This window comes from Cyprinus carpio, chromosome A5 (assembly GCF_018340385.1).
Source record: "Cyprinus carpio isolate SPL01 chromosome A5, ASM1834038v1, whole genome shotgun sequence".
Classification (NCBI taxonomy): Eukaryota; Metazoa; Chordata; class Actinopteri; order Cypriniformes; family Cyprinidae; genus Cyprinus; species Cyprinus carpio.
The window spans coordinates 38,215,134-38,235,477 of record NC_056576.1 but is presented as its reverse complement, the minus strand read 5'-3'; the positions used below and the strand labels follow the sequence as shown (position 1 = coordinate 38,235,477).

Below are 20,344 nucleotides of genomic sequence, written 5' to 3'. Positions count from 1 at the left end.
GAAAAAATTTCAATTTTTAAGATGCATTCATTCATCCAAGAATTAAAGTGTCATTGTAGGAGAGATGGGACGCTTTGACAAGATCAGTGTGAGGAGCCATGGTCACAATGCACTGACAAGGTAAGTAATCATTTAAAATAAACATAAATAAAATTGTTCTTGTATTACACTGGACAAGGGCACTGTAAATTACCAAGTCAACTATAAACTGTAGGTTGATTTGATCAAAGTATATCAACACTGTGGCACTATCAGTTTAAGGAGGTCTGTGTTACCTGAAAGACATCCAAGCAATTTATTCATCTCAATGGTAGTTGCTCAGCTGGCACAAGAGCCCCTAGCAGTCTGCCATATTTGCACACGGACCCAGTTGTTTTTGGACCAATCACCTCAGCTGTAAATGTCATGTGACTAATCACTTTGGAGTTGTACGACAGTTACCTTATGGAAACACTGATGTGCCACAAGAACACACATACCCAAATTCTTCACTAGTTACTATACTGAACAAATAGTGTAAATTAAAAATAAATAAATAAATAAAAAGAGAAGAAAGTAAGTTTGGTTTTCAATTTTAACTCATTCTCTGCCATTGACGGAATTTTCCAGCTTTCTGTGTTTTCATGGTTATAGGTTAGGAGGCGCTATTACACATCTTCTGAAAGAGTAATGAATCTCTGGATCAAAGCACAGTGTAGAAGATGTAGAAACAAGTGGTCATGTATGTAAGCAGATGTATATGGAAGTGGTTTAGAACTGTGCAAGCTTTGGGGGTGTTGATGGAAATGATTTACTCTATACAGAAGGGCTGCCCCCTTATATTCGACTAATCGTTAGTCGATCAAAAGAGGCTTGGTAGACCAAAGTTTTATTAGCCGCTTAGTCACAGAAAAAAATAATAATAATAACGAAAATTCCACAGGCGAAGTCACGTAGTCCGTGACTGACAGATCATCAAGGGCTGGTCTATTTGGTAATACAGTAGGCCTACATCGGGCAGGACATCCAAACACTCACCTATCATTAATCAACCTCAAATATGGATAATCATCTTAAATATATAAGTATTAGCAACTTTAGCTAGAGGAGCTGAACAGAAGCGCGCGCTCACTGCAGGACAGATTGAGGCACCGCCACACTCATTTGCTCTTAAAATACTGACCAGTTTTTGTTCCTACAGATAAGAATAATACATCTTTCAAATCTGTGAAGACTCTATGTTTATTTGTGTGCACTCACAATAAAAACAAATTGCGCTTTTGTTAAATAATGAAAGCAAATAGGATGTGATCATCGTTCTGAATCCGATCCAGACAAAATCGTTTGCAAAAATTTGATTTTCTCAGCTTTTTGTTTAAAATGTTGCTTTTTTATGAAACTTGTCCACATTCAAGTGTTGAAAAAAAAAAAAAAAAAAAGAATGCATCAAGCTAGAATTAAAAGTTTATTTTGTTTAAAAGTAGAGGCTCAGTTCTTTTGACATATTTCCATATTGCTATAAGCCATGCAAGTTTTTGAAAATGATCATAAATGCTGCTGGTGACTGGAAACGTAAAAAATAAATAAATAAATAAATAAATAAATAAATGCATGTGGTGAATTTTTTTTAATTAAAAAAAAGTGTGCTTACAATGTCTATCAACAAAGACTAATGGGACCATGCTAACCAACAATTACCCCTTGGTTCATATCAAAACAGTAATTTTATTTGGCAGGACTACAATGTTTGAGAGACCTGTCTGAAAACAGTAATTGGGTGTCATTTATGAAATATGAACAGAGCACATTTTGTTTGTAAAAACCCTTGATTTACCAAATGGTTTTGTGATGTGATGTGAAGTAATTTACAAATCTGGATATCCTACTATACAAGGAGAATATGAAATAAGAATCTCACTCTTGGGATGCAAATTCGTCATGACAACAGACAACAAACATTTCCTTTGGGATGCTGCTGTCATGAACTCAAGAGACTTTGGCAACTGCATGCCTCTGACCAGGAGAGCCTGCAAATTTATATGGCTCTGCTAAGTTAGTAATGAGTTTCAAAGGGACAGATGTATTGAGGTTTTCTATTCTGGTTGCAGAGACACTTCAGCATTACAAAGGCTGGACCAGAAATTCACACAAGTGTCTGTCCAGGGACATGCACAGACCACAATTATTTTCTCAAAGCTTTTGCTTGAGTCTAAATCACACTTATCCAGAATGCAGACAGTAGATGAGTAAATCACCTCTATGTACATTTTCTATATTGTGATAGTTGAAAAATGTGTAATATTCAGGCACTTTTGGCACTTGCATCCTAGGCACAACACATGCAATAAGCTGTAATTTATTCAGTACGTCGATTTTTAAAGAAGCATTGGCAAACTAGCCAATGACAAGCAAGTGTGTTTAGAAGAAATTATGTGACGGCGGATGTACGAAAAAACTCACCCTCTGCTTCTCTGGGGCTCCAGTGGCCAGACGGGGAGCAGGGGAATGGAGATGAAGAATTGGAGGCGTATTGCAGGAGGACTCGACCCTCTGCGCATTTATCACATACTGATCCCACTTCTCTAGGAAACCAACAGAGATAGACAAAATGCAACTTAGATACGTCAAGTTAGAAAGGAATCTCCAATATAAGGCTTTACTTTAAAAAAATAAAATAAAAAAAAATAATAATAAAATAAAGTAAAAATGTTAAGAATAAGAGTTTACGAAATCACAAATGTAACAAAAATAGAAATCAATATTAAGAATATAAGAATAATATTGAGTTTAATGCAGTCAAGTAAAAATCAAAAATCTGAAAACTGTGTGCAGATTCAATTCTATCAAAATAAATAAATAATACATATCCCCATTCTGTGCTAGAAACATGGTTAAATTATGTAATCTAATAACTACAGTATATATTAAAATTTTCCATATTTAAAATATTTATTTATTTTTTGATAGTGTATCAACTTTTTTAATAGAATATGTTTTTTTTTTTTTTTTATAAACAATTGAATCTGCATTTAGACTAAATGCAACTAATAACCCTTGAAAATATTACTGGTGTACTACACCACAACTTATTGGAAAAAGCAGGTTGTTATTGGAAAAACTACTGTACACTGTTGAAAACAGATATGCTCCTGTCATAATGTTTAAAAAGCTTACTCCCCAAGACTGCTCCGGTGTGAGAAATCCCTTATCAACTCCAATGACTCATTAAGCACTTTTGCCTGAGGTCAATGACAAATCTGGTTGCTGTTTAAGCAGTCTGACTGCGGTGTAAGAATGCAATATTGATATACAATAAACAATGTCACATGGTCCAAGTGGAGAGTTTGAGAGCAACATGTCTCAACATGCTCCTTCTGAGGGGATTCCCCTGCCGCTTTTCTCAGTGAATTCCACCTGTCTCTCACATAACAGTCCCTCGTGGACTGTCTGCAGGCCCACAAATAAATATATCTGACTGCATTCAGCTCGACGAAATGAAATGCAGATATTCCAGAGCCAACAAGATAATTTTGGAAGGCTATGTGAACAATTCCACTCTATCTACGACGCAGCCGGTTAAACACAGTTTAGAAATAGTGCCATTAATTGATAGCATGTGTTAGCGATTTGGCAGGCGCTTAGAATTCTCGGTTGTTTTGCACTTCCTCCAATCTATCCTCTCACTGTACTCAAAAATGATTACTAAATATCTCTGACTTCTCCTCTTTCAATATTTACAAAACAGAACATGCTTAGACATGTCTCCTCTCTGCCTACAGTACATCCACATTTATATTCCACGACCTTTAATATATTAGATTGCATCTCTCCAAATGCTGTGTATTTTACCACATATATTTGTAAAAAAATAAAAATAGTCCCAAGGGTATGTGCTAGGCCACTGCAACCTCAGTTCACCTATCATAGAAGTGGCCAGAGATGGGTGGAAACCACTCCACAGTAATGGAGTCTTGTTCCTGTTCTACCACTTGGGGAGCCATGGGGACTGGAGGGGGTCGGTAGTCGGGTTGCCAGGTCTGGTAGATGAGGTCTAGGTAACAGTGCATGCGAGCCACCTGGTTAAGCGTGAAGGAATCAGTGCAGTCATCATCTGGGGAAAAATGGAGTGTAAGTTCAGTAATTTGGCCTAGTTCCTAATAGATCCATAGCACATGAAAAAGCATTCATGTTGAGAAGGTCAATGATCAATGTGGAAATCAATCAAATGATTTTTATTTTTGGCACTGGGCAATTCGAGGTGACATGAGTAACAGCTACTGTTGAGCAAAAAAAAAAAAAAAAAAACTGATAATGCTGTAAAAACAACAACAAAGTTGGGTTAGTTTGCAAATGTATTCAAACTCCCCAGAGTTCTATAGTTTAAAATATGAAAATGTATAATAAAAATAACAATCATAATTGTATAATGCTTATAACTACTACAACTACAAAACTATTAACTATGACTTTTGCCTCAATAAATTCATAATTTGCTGCTTTTTTATAGAAAGGTAGTTAAGTTTAGGCATAGAGTAGGTTTAAGGGATCTAAAATAAGGTCATGCAGAATTCATTCATTTCTTTTTTCTTTATAAGTACTAATAAACAGCTAATATGCTAGTAATATGCATGCTAATAAGCAACTAGTTAATAGTGAGAATTGGTCCCTAAACTAAAGTGTTACCATTTTTTACAATCCAGATTAAGTTAAATTTTAGAATAGAATAGAATAGAATAGAATAGAATAGAATAGAATAGAATAGAATAGAATAGAAGAGTTTCCATAGATATTTTCTTACCTGCGTAACTCATGTAATTATTAAAGGGTGTGTGAACAAAATTGCGGTTGCTACATGTTTCGTTGCCAGGCTCAGGGTCCCTGCAGTGCTTGGTTTTGGGTGTGGGATTAGTATCGGCACACAGATCTCCAGTTTCCAGTGACGGCTCGGTCTCTAAACACGCATCGTTGCAGGACTCGATCTCTGAGATACCTCTGAACACATGGTACAATCCCAGACTGTGACCGATCTCATGGATCATGGTATGAGTGTGGCCAAATGTACCATAGAAAGACGGATTCAGAACTATGCCACCTAAGAAGAGAGGAGGAAAAGTACAGAGTGTAAACCTTAATGTGCGTGTGCATAAATATTCAGGATTGTTTCTTATTCTAGTAGGTTATACTATGCAGTTTGAACATACAAATGTATTTAAGTTAAAGAAACTTAAGTTCGTTTTTGAAGAGTGCTGTTTCCCAAGCTTTTTTATTAAATTATAATTAGAGGAATAAAATCAACCTGATCTCATAAAAATACGTACCTCTGGGTACTTTACTGTAACACTGTTTATACGTATCTTACTGCACGTTTCTTCGCAGTTTCAGAGAGAAATGTCCACTGAGTGGCACTAAAACACGGGTTCAATACGTGAATCCTGGCATGTTTTTATTATTTTGATATAGGTACGTATTAATGTGTTTTTATTATGTTGTTTCAGGTACGTTTAGCGTCGGTTCAGAATTCAAATATCCGGGTACTGTCGCTAAAAGTTAATGCTCTATCGCATTGGAAATATGCCCTACACCAAACCCAACCCTAAACCTACCCGATACTGTTAACAAATGCAAAACTGATATAAAAATGCATTTGTTGATGCAACTGTGCCATTTGAACTTCTTTATATGCAGATTTTAATTGTTTTGTCGAACCATAGTTACACGGAATTCGAACCAGAGCTCCTCACCTCTCAAGTATGTCTCTGTGAGCTAACGAACAAACCTACCGTTTATGAAAACCCATAGATATGAAGCTGGATATGTGTGATGCTTACATTCAAAACCATCAATTTTCAAATCTCCCATTTATTAAAATATTGAAATTGTTTTAAAGTCATAACGTTATATTCTTCATAAGTCATGCTTTATTAATCGAAAAACTCTGAAAATTTGTGTGAAAAGGAATAAAAGGTGTCTGAGTTTTACTGCCTCACTGTTTTTATTTCTTTTGGAAACTGCAGTGATGTGTACTTATTGGTACGTATTTCGCGTCTCGTGAAAAAGTGCCCCCAGGTTCGTTTTTGCCATGAGACCAGGTAGAATAAAAACTGCATTTAAACTGTCAACCAAATCCAATTTTTTGTCTGGTATCTGGTACAGATCGGATGTTGTTGAAGGTTTTCCTAGCGCATGGACATGCAATAAAGCATCATGTTGGCCATGTTATTATTCAATACAACTGCTGCTCAAGTAATTGTAATCATACATTTAAAAAATAAATAAATAAACAGACCAAACCCAAAAATACGGAGTAAATGCAGCTAAAATGTACTGTAATTTTCATCATATTCATTTGCATACTCTTCGCTACATTAAATCAGAAATGCTTCCCCTAAGAAAATAAGCAGGGGTCATGAGAATAGGAACCACTCATTGAAGGTAAAGGAACAGAGTGTGACAGAGTAAGACTTAAATGACTGCAGGAATGCAATTCAGACTCTTGACCTGGACTGCATTTATGCAGTAATTTCAGACTGTCCTACAGCAAAAAAAAAAAAAAAACGACCCTAAAGGTCATTTTTGCAAGCATCTTATTACGACCTATATTTACATTTTAAAGTTTAGTGCCCTCCAGCGGGCGTAAAAATATTGACAATGTCGTGTTGCATCTGTCATCATGAAATGACATATGACTGTCATTACCAATCAAAATGCAGGTTTATTTAAATGCAATTTGTGGACTTTACATGGTCCAACCCAATCTCATGGCAATTTGTACATATTTTACTAGGTGGCTAATTCATACGAATTTGTACGAATGACCACACCTAACCCCGCCCCTAAACCTACCCTCACAGAAACATGCAAAATCATGATTTACAGTGCGTATAAATTTTATGAGCATGTGGATTCTTCTTGGATCAAACCCATGATCACTTGATTGCATATTGTCATATACAGGGGCATCATGCACTCATTATTTTTGAGGGGGCATGAGTTATTTGTTTATTTATTTATTCAAACTGAATATCATGAAATATCTTAATCCTCACATTTATAGATTATGATCTATAGTGGGCGATGGTCAAAGTAACCTAACAATGTAATAGGCCTATGCATAAAAAAACTGTCTGTTTACTTAATTAACAGATATGGGTGTCATGCCATAACATATTTTTAATACGACTGAGTTTATATTTAATGTGAATTTAACATTGCAAGTTTATGTGAATAAAAACATTGTAAGTTACATTATCAAAGAACATTTTCACTGACAGTCTAGTTCGAGCTCTCAAAAACTCCCATTAAAATCATTGAAGCTTTTTCCCCCTCTCACTGGAATATGTAAATTGATTATGTGTCTGTTGTTGTTGTTCTTGTGTTTTATTCTGAATGGATATATTAGATTATTTGTTATATGTTAAAAATAATAAAAAGTTGATCAAAAAAAAATCACTGAAGCTGTTTACACTGTGAAATTAATATCTTACAGATTCGTACACATATTTACACTTTGATGTTTCTGACAAGAGAATTCGCCAGAAAGAGTTATTCAGTCAGGGAGCGAGTGAAGAAAACACTGGCATTTTAGCGATGACTCATCTGAACACCTCTGATTGGTCATTGCATTCATAAGCTCAACAACATTGTGTGTGATTGGTTATAATGCAGAGATTTACAAACGCTTCTGTCTCTGGCTCAGCACCAGCCAGCAAACTCAGATTTGAATTTAGCAGCTGATGATATGATGCACTGAACGAACTAATCAAACTGGTGTGATTGTATTCAAACTGTATTTAATATAGAAAATATTAATCGGAAAAAATTTTGTCTTTTGGAGGCTGCATTCAAAATCCACATGGCTCAAAAATCTGAGGGGTCACGTGCCTCCTTACTTTAAATGGGCATGACGCCTCTGGTCATATAACGCAATGCTCTACCAACTGAGCTATACAAGACCCAAATTATGGCGCAGATAAAAGAGTACAAAGCATTAATGTGAAAGTGTCCTGTTGCCGATAGGGGTGCAATTGTAGTATATGCTCCGATGGGTTGTATTTCAGGGATTTGAACAAACGACCTATGTGGGTGTAATGGTTGGAGGACATGTTGAGCAATTTCTATACCTAGATGTGTCAGTGCCTCCTTATCCCACGGCCAGGTAGCAACTCCAGCCAGGTCTTCATCTGAGGAATTGGCGAAGAAGATATTGAGGTGCGTGGAACCATCCAGCTTGAGGATCTCTTTTAGCTCCTTCACATCCAGATAGGCCCTGGAGCAAGAGATGGAGATACTTGATTAAAACGAGTACATTGTTTATAATATACACAGAACAAATACTTATTGTCACCTACAACCCAACCTTCATGTTGCATGATGGAGTGCTGCAAGATTATCGACTTAAACATTGATGGGCTACATTTATTTGGCAGCCACTGCTTATTTGCCAAACTCATGAATCTACATTCCCCCCAGTGCAAGTTGCTGGAAAACTTGTTCTACAGAGGATGAAACAGGATAGTTACTCCTTTGAAATGAGATGAGATTCTGAGTTTTGAATAGAGACACCACATATCATTCATGATATTCAAGATTTAAAGTCCTGTTTTAGATTATGCAAATCTTGGATCTTGTTCCCTTTACCTTAAAAGTTGAAATTATCACTATAATTATCAGTGCATTGCAAATTTTATGCATGTAAAAGCAATCAGCACTAACATAAGTTTTGATCTTCCATTTGCACTCTCTCTATTTGTGCCAAAGGAGAAGCTGTCCAGCAACTGTTAACATAATTTTCATGAATCCATTACAACCATGTTCTCTATTTCCCCAGTCTGGTCAGGATTAAAGTTTTTTAACAGCAAGCTATGAGTCCAAAGCAGGTGCGCAAACATAAGTGTCTTTCCAGAGACAGGTGCTTTTATGAGCATGTAACGCAACGTGCTAGCCTGTTTTACACCACAGCGCTCCACTAGGGCAAAAACAATAACATCTGTAAGTTTTATGGGCTCACACGACTGTAAAGCACCTGATGAAAGACCTCCCTGAGGTGACCCATGTGACAACTCAGGAAACCCCATTCATCAATTAAACAATCGCACACAATATCCAACAGAGGCAGATGAGAACGTAGTATGACCTTTCACCTGTGACTAATCTATGAACCAAAGCCATGACAGACATTTTTCTTATTGCACAACTTTAACATGCCCAAAACGGGCTGACATCCTAAGCAAGGCATGAATTAATGCATATAGCATTAATGTATTCAACTTTTGGCTTAGGGTTAACCACAACTGTGTCTAAGGTTTAAGCCATCAGATCTGACCAGTGATCTTATGAAGGCAAGAACACAAATCTCTCTTTACAGATGGGATGTTTGCTTGCAAAAACAATGTGTCACTGTATACATTCTTCAAAAAGCATGGAGAATTAACTTAAACACGTGCATAAAACATGTAAGACATCATAAGTTGATATCATTCACATTTTTCATGGACTCCAACCCGAAGTCTCCTGTTAGCTAGATTCCCAAACAACCAAAGTGGTAACAGGCTCTGGGTCTACAAAAATAAACGTCCGACCACACAGCCATTGTTGTGCCACGCATGTAGCGGAGTGTTCATCCAGAATTCCACAATTAAGAAGGAATGCTGATGAATGTTTGCGGTGCAGCCATCAGCGTGTCTCCCTAGACGTCCCATAATCAAAACAAAATAAACAACCACTTGGGGTATTTATCTGAAAATTCTTCTTCTGTTCTCACTCTAATCTTTCTAAACCATCTTTCATCCATCAGTTGCAATATTTCCATTGAAAGCTTAGGTTTGGCCAACTGCCGATTTCTTTTACTGGATTGGACATCCAGTGATAAACAGTCTCTTGATGATTGCGACGAGATAATATTTGGGAAAAACCACCTGCATGTTTTTCGTGACTGATGTCACCTCAGAGCCCGCACACAGAGTCATTTGAAGAGCTTTAGGAATACTATTGGATGCAATTCTGCGGCCTGGAAAGCGTTCAAAATGGCTAATAGAAAACATTGCTTTCCCTTGAAAGAGAAGCACAATTAAGCCGTGCAAAAGAAATTCAAGGACAATACTGGGATGAATCATACAAAACAAAGACGTAAAAAGCTTGTTTTCACTTATCAATTCATTCACTATTTTCTCTCGACATGGAATGTTTATACTTTTCTCATGAACCTTCGTGCACTTCTGTAAACAAACGTTTATGAATACATTTTGAAAACAAAATTGTTGCTTGGAGACCAGTCTAAACAAGAATCAAATAAGCTTACTTGAAATGTTGGCTTTTACTTTATAGTCCACCCAGCTGAAACAAAAGCCACCAAATAAAACTACTCATTAAGGCAAAAAATCCTCCATAAAACAAATCTCATAGTTTAGGATTACTACAGTACGTGTGTCCTTGGGGCTATATCTGTTTTTGTGAAACAAATATAGCTACCTTTTATAGAGTCCAAAAGTTAAATCAGACCTTATCCATTGGTGGAATTGTAAACATGTTGAGCCTTCTATCTAATGGCCTCAGGTATTCAGACTTAGAAATCCAATTTCCTTTCTCTTTTCGTCTTTTGGTGAAAATACTGTTGTTTAAAACTTTGAGCAGATCGCCACACAGCAGGCTGTAATAGTTCCCCTAGAGGGATCCTTGATGAAAACATTTTTTTCTTTAAGTGCTCATGAAAAGCTAGAAGAGAAGATCCCACTGCAATAACAGACGAGTTGTGAGAGACTCAGTAATGAAACACAATTGCCTTTACAGATTACCTACAGCAGTCCTTCTCAATTCTGTCCCGGGGACCCCTCCATCACTGCTGATTTTGGAAGTCTTGCTCATCTAGCACACCTAATGGCAAGCTCACACTACATGATTGGAAGACTAGCCAAATCGCTACACAACAAGGTTTCTTCTCATCTTTCGGTGTCTTATCATAGCTGCGTGCATACTACACAACAAAACATTGACGAGGTGCACACACTACAAAACATTCGGTGAAGAGGTGTTCCCGACCAGCAATTACAGCGATTATAAGCCATTTCTTGAAACATCAAATAAACAGTAATGTTCTTGCCAAAGCTCTACAAGTTTGCTTTCCAGTTCACATGTCCAAACACACCGAGGACCACCTGCATTCTTGCTGGAAGACACTGTACGTCCTTTCTCCATTTATACCATCTGCACTGTGGATTACCATTTATACCATCACATCCTTGGCTGGATTAGTTCCACGCTGTCATTGTGTCACTCGCATTATGTGATCACATGGCGATAACATCAAACAGGTTTGAAAATGTCATAGTGTCTGTGATATATCGAGACAGTTTCGGATCATGTTGCTGAACTTCTCATACTTAACGAGCTTCTGTGACTGCAACGAGCACTGATTTGGTTGCGATCCAGGGGTTTTGTCACAGACTCTGGAAACCTGTCCATGACAGCAAAATCCAGACAAAAACCATGCAGTGTGAGCTTGCCATAATTCAACACATAAGTTCATTAGAAGAGACTATAAGACCTGAATTTGGTATGGCTGATGGGGGAGACATCCAAAATGTGCAGTGGTGGGGGTCTCCAAGACAGGTTTGAGAAGCACTGGCTGGAAGCTGGAGTAGTGAACCCTGCTTCTAGGGGCCTACCTTCCTGCACACTTTAGTTCCAAGCCTGCTCCAACACATCTGGCTGTGTAATCCTGAGTTATCCTGAAGACCTTGATTACCAGGTTCATGGGTGTTTAATTGAGGTTGGAGTTAAACTCTGCAGAATTGTAGTTGTTTAAGAGCAGTGTTGGCTATCCCTGACCTACAGACCGTGGCCACTACCCATGCATGCTCTTTAGCCTCCCTCTTTTACTAAACATTTAACGCTACTGAAATGCGGAGATAGATCTGGAGATTTTGAAGAAATGTTTAACTTCAAAAACCCATACAAAATCACTTTTAAAATACACCTTTTTTTCACAGCTTTACAGTTAATGTTTACAATACCTTAATGCCTAATTGTCCACATTTAACAGAGCTAGGCAAACACAATGATCAACAATGATTGTGGCCTAGTGGTTAGAGAGTTTGACTCCTAACCCTAAGGCTGTGGGTTCGAGTCTTGGGCTGGCAATACCACGACTGAGGTGCCCTTAAGCAAAGCACCAAACCCCCAACTGCTCCCCGGGTGCTGCAGCATAAATGGCTGCCCACTGCTCTGGGTGTGTGTGTGTGTGTGTGTGTGTGTGTGTGTGTGTGTGTGTGTGTGTGTTCACTGCTGTGTGTGTGCACTTTGGATGGCTTAAATGCAGAGCACGAATTGTGAGTATGGGTCACCATACTTGGCTGTATGTCACATCACAACAATCAGTTGTGATTTGCTATGTAGAATTTATTGCTTTAGCTGAGTGTGCTCTATGTATGAAGGTAAAGTTGGATATTTTTTTGGATATTGAGTATGTACTGATATTGAGGATAATGAAACACCTACAGACAATTGAATGTCTTCAATTCACCTATGCTGCATGTCTACATATTGTGGGGCAAACTGGAGTACCAAAAAGAAACCCACAACAACACAGGGAGCAAACGCCTCACAAAGACTCGTGGTTCAGTTCCTGACTCTGAGATTTAGGCTACTAAACAAGGTGTCTTTAAAAATTACAACTGTTTAGACTTCCTGATCTTAAGTTCTTACCTTAAATGAGAAGCTGGATTGAAGCAAGTTTTGGTCACGTCAGTGATGCTAGGATTACAGCAATCTCCATTATCATATCCATAGTTCTCACAGTTGCACTCTGGATCGCAGACACCGTTCCCTTGTTTATGTTCAGGACATCGCGTCCTGGGTTTGCAGTAACCAGCATCAAATCCAGTCAGGGTGTGATTGCATTCAGGGTCACAATCCTCATCACCCACCTTACTAATGTCACAGTTGGCGAGTACCAGGCGGTTATACAAAGAGGAATTGCTTACATTGTGCACAGTCAACTCCCAGGTGATGTTGTATATGCTAAAGGCTTCATTCAAATGCTGATGTTGCAGGTGAATCTGCTGATCTGTGACTGTGGGTTTGCGGTAAGAGTCGTCAAACACGTTTACGACACGGTATCGAACCATCTTGGGGCGACGGAAGCTCCAGAATTGATTGTAGTTGCGCACCACTTCTGTGTTATCACACACTGTCTGACCGCAAGCTGGAGGCTCCAGGGTGGTATCTAAAGACCCCAACCCTGCACGAGGACCCTCATCCGGTATTGGGAAGCTGCCATCCTTCACAGCCAGCCATTTGCGTGCTGGGTGTTCAAATGTCTCACGGATCACCAGGTCAACCAGGTCCTCAGGGTCCTCAGGGTCCTCGTGTCCGTGCATGTCCCTTATGATCTGCCTCTGAGAGAGAGCCTGTCGCCACAAACCGACACGCTCCACGGAGCCTCTGTAGTTATGATTCAACGCATTTCCACCCACCATCAGCACCTTGAGTTTTAAATCAGATCAATCCATTACATTTGTCTGTTTTTATTTGCATACAGTGTGTGTATTACATAAGACCTGGCAGCTTTTTCAAAGGTGAAGGGTGTAACTTTTTTTCTGATAATATACTTTATCCTATTCCGGTACTATACCAGTAAACAATACTATGTTATGAGCTCAAAACACTTTTACCATTGTGTATGATTTGTAAACTAATGCATTATGACATTTGCATCACATAGCCAGCTCCATATATGTCTTTTCTGGGTAGTAAACTTGCTCAGTAGCTCATTTGCAATGCAACGCTCTCGGATATGAGTCCCGTAAAACATGAGTCATGAAAAAAGAGATCAAAAACTTGTAGAAGCAGGATAAAATGCATAGCTGCTTCTGTAAATGCATCTCATGTTTGCTTTTGATAACACTATTGATTAGGTTTAGGGTATAGGGTTTAGTGTAGGTGGTACAATATTTTTAAATGTTTCCAGACAGCGGTGATACGTACTACAACCCGTGTACTAAAATCTTGTCAATTTCACATTAATTTGTTTAAAGTAAAGCTCAACACGCTTTTAGTGCTTCTCACTTGACATTTCATGTTGAAAGTGTCAAAAAAAACATGCAAGAGTTTGTCTGTTTGGTTCACCTAGAGGCACAGAAATTACACGCTTCACCTTTAACTAATAATACAAAAAATATATAAAACTTCTTGTGTGTGATTCTTCAGAATATTGTGTACAAAGTTAAACTCTGAAACGCTAAAAGAATTAAACTTACCTTACACTTTTTAGTAAGTGGGCTGAAGACATCACCTGACTGTTCCCTGCTAACAGCTGTCTGAGCACCATTGACATATAACTTCATATAGAGGCCATTGTAAGTCACAGCTACATGGGCCCAGTGGTTGGGCAAGTAGCGGGCATTCGAGTGAATGAAGGTAACTTTGTGTGCTCGATCCGTTTTAAGGGAGAAGAAGAAACGTGGGTCACGGTTTCCCTGTTCACTCACAGCTTTAATTCCCAACAGCCATCCACGATCACTGGAGGCATAGAAGCATTTGTCGAAGAGACCTGTGGTTGAAAACGAGAACAAATGTGTCAGGAGAGAAATCCAAATGCATAATGAACAACAAGTCAAGAAACAATACCCCAAAATTTGCTTTGGAAAGTAAACTACAAAGTATAAGGGGAATGGATAGTATCGACATGAGCCTTCATATAGGCGCCACTGCCAATGCACACTAGATGCAACCAACAATAAGTCTTTATGATTATGTTTTTTACTATAATTATTCTATTATTATTATTATTATTATTATTATTATTATTATTAGTGCCAAATAATAGGAGTAGTATGCTAGTACACTTGCATTCCTTTACATTTTTTTTTTTTTTTTTTTTTAGTTTAGTTTAGTTTAGTTTAGTTTAGTTTCTATTTTTGTGATGTCCAGACTTCACTTTTTATCTAAAAGTAGTTTGTTCATTGTCACAGTTCTTTGGATGTATAGTGATTACTATAAATTTAATAAAATTATAAATTTCTAAATTCTCAAAAAAATAGCATTCAGCTCACCACAAATATCAAATTAAACAAGCACAAAAGGCTTAGTGGTATTAATTAATTAATATGAATATTAGGAGGGGAGAGGTAGGAGGGGGCAGTGAAAATTAAAAATGACCCTTGTTATTTGTTATGGCTATTGTGGGTACACTAACAATGTAATTTTAAGATACGGTTCAGATATAGTAACTAGCTTTCACCAACTTGGAATCATAATTTTTAATGTTCACTTTCCTAAAATGCTTTGCTATATTTACAATAAAACTAGTCACTTCACAATGAGCCTGGTCTCAATCTCCTAGAGTACAACCTTTTTGGAAGCAAATTATTTTCTTTAACAATTACAATACTTTGATGTTGACATTTTACTATAAATTTAAATATTTTGTATTGTGTGGGCTGTTTTTGGGTGTTCACTAGACAGTTTCCACTTAAAATGAAATTCTATGTAATATTTGGGCCAGTCCAATCAGTGACAAAAATATCACTAGAACACCAGGTCAAGTCAGAAAAGGATGAACGTCTGTTTGGTAGGTGCAGCTTTAAATCTATAGAGGAAATTGTACACATACATATTCTCTCAGGTTGGGGAATTTGGAGAAAAAAAAATACTTTACTCAAGTTTACACAATAACACAATACAGTATGCTGTTTTGGTCAAGCCATGTTTTAAGCATCATGAAACCTAAATGTCCTTCCCTCATTGTCACCTAAGCTTGCATTCTATATATCTCAGATCAGATCTGCCGTGTATGTCAATTTATATCTCATCATCATGGAAGATCAGTGTCCACTAAGCACTTTTTCATGCTCTCACGCCAGTCTAACGTGTTGAACGCAGTCTTGAACCAGATGGACAGTGTTAATCATCTGATCAAAGTCAACATAAGGTTTTGTTGAAATCAAGACACTGTGTTTTTTTGCTGTACTGCTTCCAAAGCTAAATCAACAATCTAAACAAGATGTCTAATCTGCCATCTGATGATATCTGTTTTAGGTTCTTCTTCAACTGCCAAGTCATGACCATAAATAATATTGATGGTTTATAGAGCACTCATCCAAATCTATCTTACATACAGCAGTCACAATCTCAGCGCTGTTCAGGGTGCTGAAATTACTGACATTAGGACATCGATAAGCTTTTTGTTTTTTCTCTGTCAAATACTCCTTTTCCTCATTCCTCACTCTTCAGTCTTCTGCATTATGGAATGAAAACATGACAAAGCTAAAAAAAAAAAACATTATTAAGTCTCGATATTAAGGCTTACACGGTGAAAAAACAACAATAAGAACAGTGACTGGTGAAAATAAGCAGTGGCTTCTCTAAAAACAACTGCGTTATGTGTTCATTCTTAGAGGCATGAATTAGATTTAAAAGATTAAGAATGACTACATAAGCTAGAGTCCACTTCAATCACCTTTTATTGTTTTGTAATTTTTGTAGGTTCTTCTCCCTCTTCTTCTTTTTAATATCTTAACACAACAGATATTCAGTGACAGAGGTCCTTCAAATACCTTGAAACATAACGATATTTTAAAGGAATTTTTAGGGTATTGGTGCCCACTGAATTCAGTTATATGGAGGAAGAAAAAAACCTTTAAGGCTAAATCATGACAATTTTTTTATTAAAATATCCACAAGTTTGTTCAAGACCTGCCGACTTGAATTGAAAATGTTCAAATTAAAGTAAGTCTTGAGCAGAAGCAAGGAAATCTGACTTTCTGTACACAGAATCTGCATCATCAAAATTTGCTCATTTTATAAGTGACTAATGAAAATAGTGAAATAAGTGCAGAATCTCAATCTACACTGTCAGAAAAGTCTGTAAAAGAGCACACTGCACACTACTACAGTATGTCAATATGAAGGAATTCTCCATATTGATTTGTACTGGTGCTTTTCCCATATTTTGGATGGGTTCATTTTCTGCTAGGACATTATCTTCTAGATAAGTTTTCTTACAGCGATAATATCATAACTTTTCTCCTAACTTTAATTTCTTGCTTACACAAAATTATTATTGAATGTGATATCAGATTTCTGGGCCCCACTGTATAAAATATTGATCATATCCATATACAGCATAATCATGCATGCATTTATGGATCCGATGGATGCATGTGTGTGGGAGATTTTATACTGTTCATCTCCGTAATGCCGGTTAGGCATTTGGTCCAGTGCAAACCCACTGAAAGCCTGAAACAGATGATGTCATCTCAGTTACTGGAGGGTGAGGAAGGGGGGGGGGAGGGGGGGGGGGGTAGCACTGACATCAGATGCCACGCGGAAATCAGTGATGCCCACTGCCGCATCAGTAGTGGATTCTCACTCCGGTCTGTCTAGTCGTGCGTGACTGCGTAGAAGAAAGCACTTCTCGCAGCCAGCATTTTATTTACTTTTTTTTATTGATCATGACTTTCAAAAAAGACCGACATGTCGTGTCTTTTACGCTCTCTGTCGGCAGAAAGCGGAATCGAAAGCGATGTTGTAATGCTTACTCACTGAAAGAAAGAAGAAGAGGAAGAAGAAGAAGAAAGTCCTCTATAGATCTGTGGTGGCGTTTGCAAACTCAGATTTGTGCCTTCTGGTGTCTGGAGGTACCGGAGGAAAAGTAATGCTTTTTGGTAACGTGTAGCCGCAGTTCAGACATCTGCAAAGCTCAGAACAACTTCACTTTTCTCCTGTGTTTTTCTCCGAGTTGAATGGAAGTGGGGGATTTGGGGTCTTTCGGGGATTCGAGGGTCGTACGTGTAAACCGCGTGCCCCTAAAAACGCGCAAAGACTTGGGGAGGGGAAAGTCCTGTCCCGCTCGCTCTCTTGAGATCAGAGCTGAAACGGCAAACCTAAGCTTTTGGATAGACTACGTTTAGACCAATGAAGTCCTCATTTTATGATCACTTCAGCCCAAAAGCTAATATTAGAAATGAATTAAAGTGTGTGTGGAGTCTCCGCGCTGACGCACGCGACTACTTAATAATTAATAATTCGACACTGTAACTGATTGATGGATATGGATGTTGTAACCTAGCACCGCTAAAGCCACCTGGTCAAGCCTCGCAATTCACATGCATTACTTTCTCATCAACATTCATCTCACACAGACTCACGCAAAATGCTTAAATCTGTTCCTACCAGCTATAATGGTAGGGGAACGCTGCCCACCCTCCGCTTTGACCCACATCTGGAGGGTGAAATTGCCTTTTGGTATCTCCACACCGGGCTTGAGTCTCAGCTGGTCCCCTCTGCCCGTAAAATAAACGGGTTTTCCCCGAGAGGAGCTCGCATCCTCCACCGGAGAGGAGCGGCGAAGCTGGCGGGGGAGCCGGCGGTCCAGCGCCGGCAGGGAGCGCTTGCCCCGGGGCAGCCGGGTGGCACAAGCCCCCGGGAAGACCGCTTTGGCTTCTCTGATCTTCACCAACTCGCGTTTGGACCGGGTCTTTCTCAGGACCGTCCCGCCGTCTGATCCTACACACAGGACGAGCAGGATGGCGAGACACTGGAGAACAGTCCAAACTTTCATTTTATTCAGCACAAGATAGATAATGATGAGGATGATAATGCGGATGGGTATGATAATGTCCCAGAGAAATGCGCACGGACGCGCTCTTACACTCCAAAGTCCTTCCACTTTTTTTTTGTTCTTTTCTTTTCGTTTCCTCGTCTTTCCCGATCGTTTGTCAAAGACGAATGTTTCAGATACACAGTTCCATAAAGCTCTTTATTTCACTATACGAGCCGTTCTGTGTGCTGGAGTTTTCTATTTCTTTTTACTCCTTCTGGAGGCAAAAGTGAGTCTTCTGACGAGATCGCGGCTTAATTCATTGATTCGATCAGTAATCAACGAATGAAGAGCTACATTCACACGCACTGTACTTCTATCTTTCTCTACTCGCAAAACAATGTTTAAGAACAATTCATGAATGCAGAACACGTCCAAACATGACGGGCTGTCATATCTGAGGATGGAGCACATTCAGGTGCTGTTTGTGCTGAAGTTGTCTCGGCGTTAGAAGTTGAAGTGATTGAGATGGTCTGCAGGAGGTTCGGAGGTGTCCAGAGCATCGCGGATCCTCATGTATGCTGTGAGCTCCGCTGGAGATCCTTCAGTCTTTTAAGAGTGTGAATGTGATGGAAGCAGACCAGCCCATGTTTCAGTCCTACATGAGTTTTTCTCCTTCCGATCCTCCTCTCGTGTTGTGCTGAAGTCACAGGTAAAGCTCTGGCGGCAGGAGCACTTCCACACATGCTCCTCCAAGTGTTGGATAGCGTTTCCAGAGTTGAGAAGGGGGGTGTGTGTGTGTGTGTGTGTGTGTGTGTGTGTGTGTGTGTGTGTGTGTGTGTGTGTGTGTGTGTGTGTGTGTGTGTGTGTGTGTGTGTTTGTGAATCCCTCTAGTGGCTACAATTCAAACCATTTTATTCATTTGAAAGTTTTCACTGCACAAGAGAAGTGCCCAAATTCATACAGATTCACTTTTTCCTGCTGTTGTCATATTTCCGTTTTCTTTGTGGTTTGTTAACTTCTGTATTTTATACTGCAACTATGAAAATGTATTTATTAGTTAGTTAGTTAGTGTTAATCTGTAAAAAAATAATAATAATAAAAAATAAATAAATAAAAAAGGTGCCACAAAATTCTATTTAATTCAAGATATATTAATGTGTTATTATGTATTAATGTGTCAAAATACTTTAAAACTTCAATGTTTAATTCAATTTATTACCTGCCATTGCTATGAAATTAAATGTGAAATTTACTATAAATTTACAGGTGAAAACGATTTCTATAACACATTTTTTTCAGTTTATGTAAATATTAATAATTACAATAAAACAATCACAAGCTTAACCCCTTATGCATATGTGCTTCATTAGAATATCTTATCAGTACTTTATCATGTAAAACACACTGTAAAGTGTGACTTTATCACTGTACAGTTTGCACGCACCCCTCTAAAAAATCTTAGATAGATAGATAGATAGATAGATAGATAGATAGATAGATAGATAGATAGATAGATAGATAGATAGATAGATAGATAGATAGATAGATAGATGGATAGATGGTGGAGCACAAAGACCAGGAATTTGCTCTATTCTGCATGAAACTGTTGGAGAATTTATTTCCTCAGTTCTTTGAGGTGGTCCACCTTTGTATGGCAGACCATCTGTGTGGAGCGTGGAGACAGAGCTGTGTGTGGAATGCCACAAGAGCTTTTGTTCTCTGTTTGTTTGGTGTAAACGAACACGCAGACAGCAGAAAATTGCTACCTACCATTAAACAGGGCCAAACCAATGTTAAATATTTGTCTCAGTTTTGTCACATTGCAGT

The 20,344-nt window shown here is 38.3% G+C and overlaps 1 protein-coding gene across 2 annotated transcripts in view; it reads right to left on the bottom strand.

Annotated features, from left to right (window-relative positions):
- The window catches only part of LOC109090002 (pappalysin-1-like), a 122,586-nt gene extending 103,070 nt beyond the window's left edge, over positions 1-19,516 (bottom strand). Inside the window, exons 1-7 of one of the 2 annotated variants that reach the window (XM_042757173.1) lie at positions 18,148-19,516; positions 14,232-14,524; positions 12,679-13,457; positions 8,100-8,245; positions 4,778-5,071; positions 3,898-4,090; positions 2,440-2,561 (exon numbers count right to left, since the gene is read on the bottom strand). In XM_042757173.1, coding sequence (XP_042613107.1) covers positions 2,440-2,561; positions 3,898-4,090; positions 4,778-5,071; positions 8,100-8,245; positions 12,679-13,457; positions 14,232-14,524; positions 18,148-18,535 — 2,215 coding nt within the window. In that variant the 5' untranslated portion in view covers positions 18,536-19,516. The remainder of the gene's footprint in view (positions 1-2,439; positions 2,562-3,897; positions 4,091-4,777; positions 5,072-8,099; positions 8,246-12,678; positions 13,458-14,231; positions 14,525-18,147) is intronic. The other variant, XM_042757174.1, reaches the window with a different exon arrangement.
- Positions 19,517-20,344: the final 828 nt, after the last annotated feature.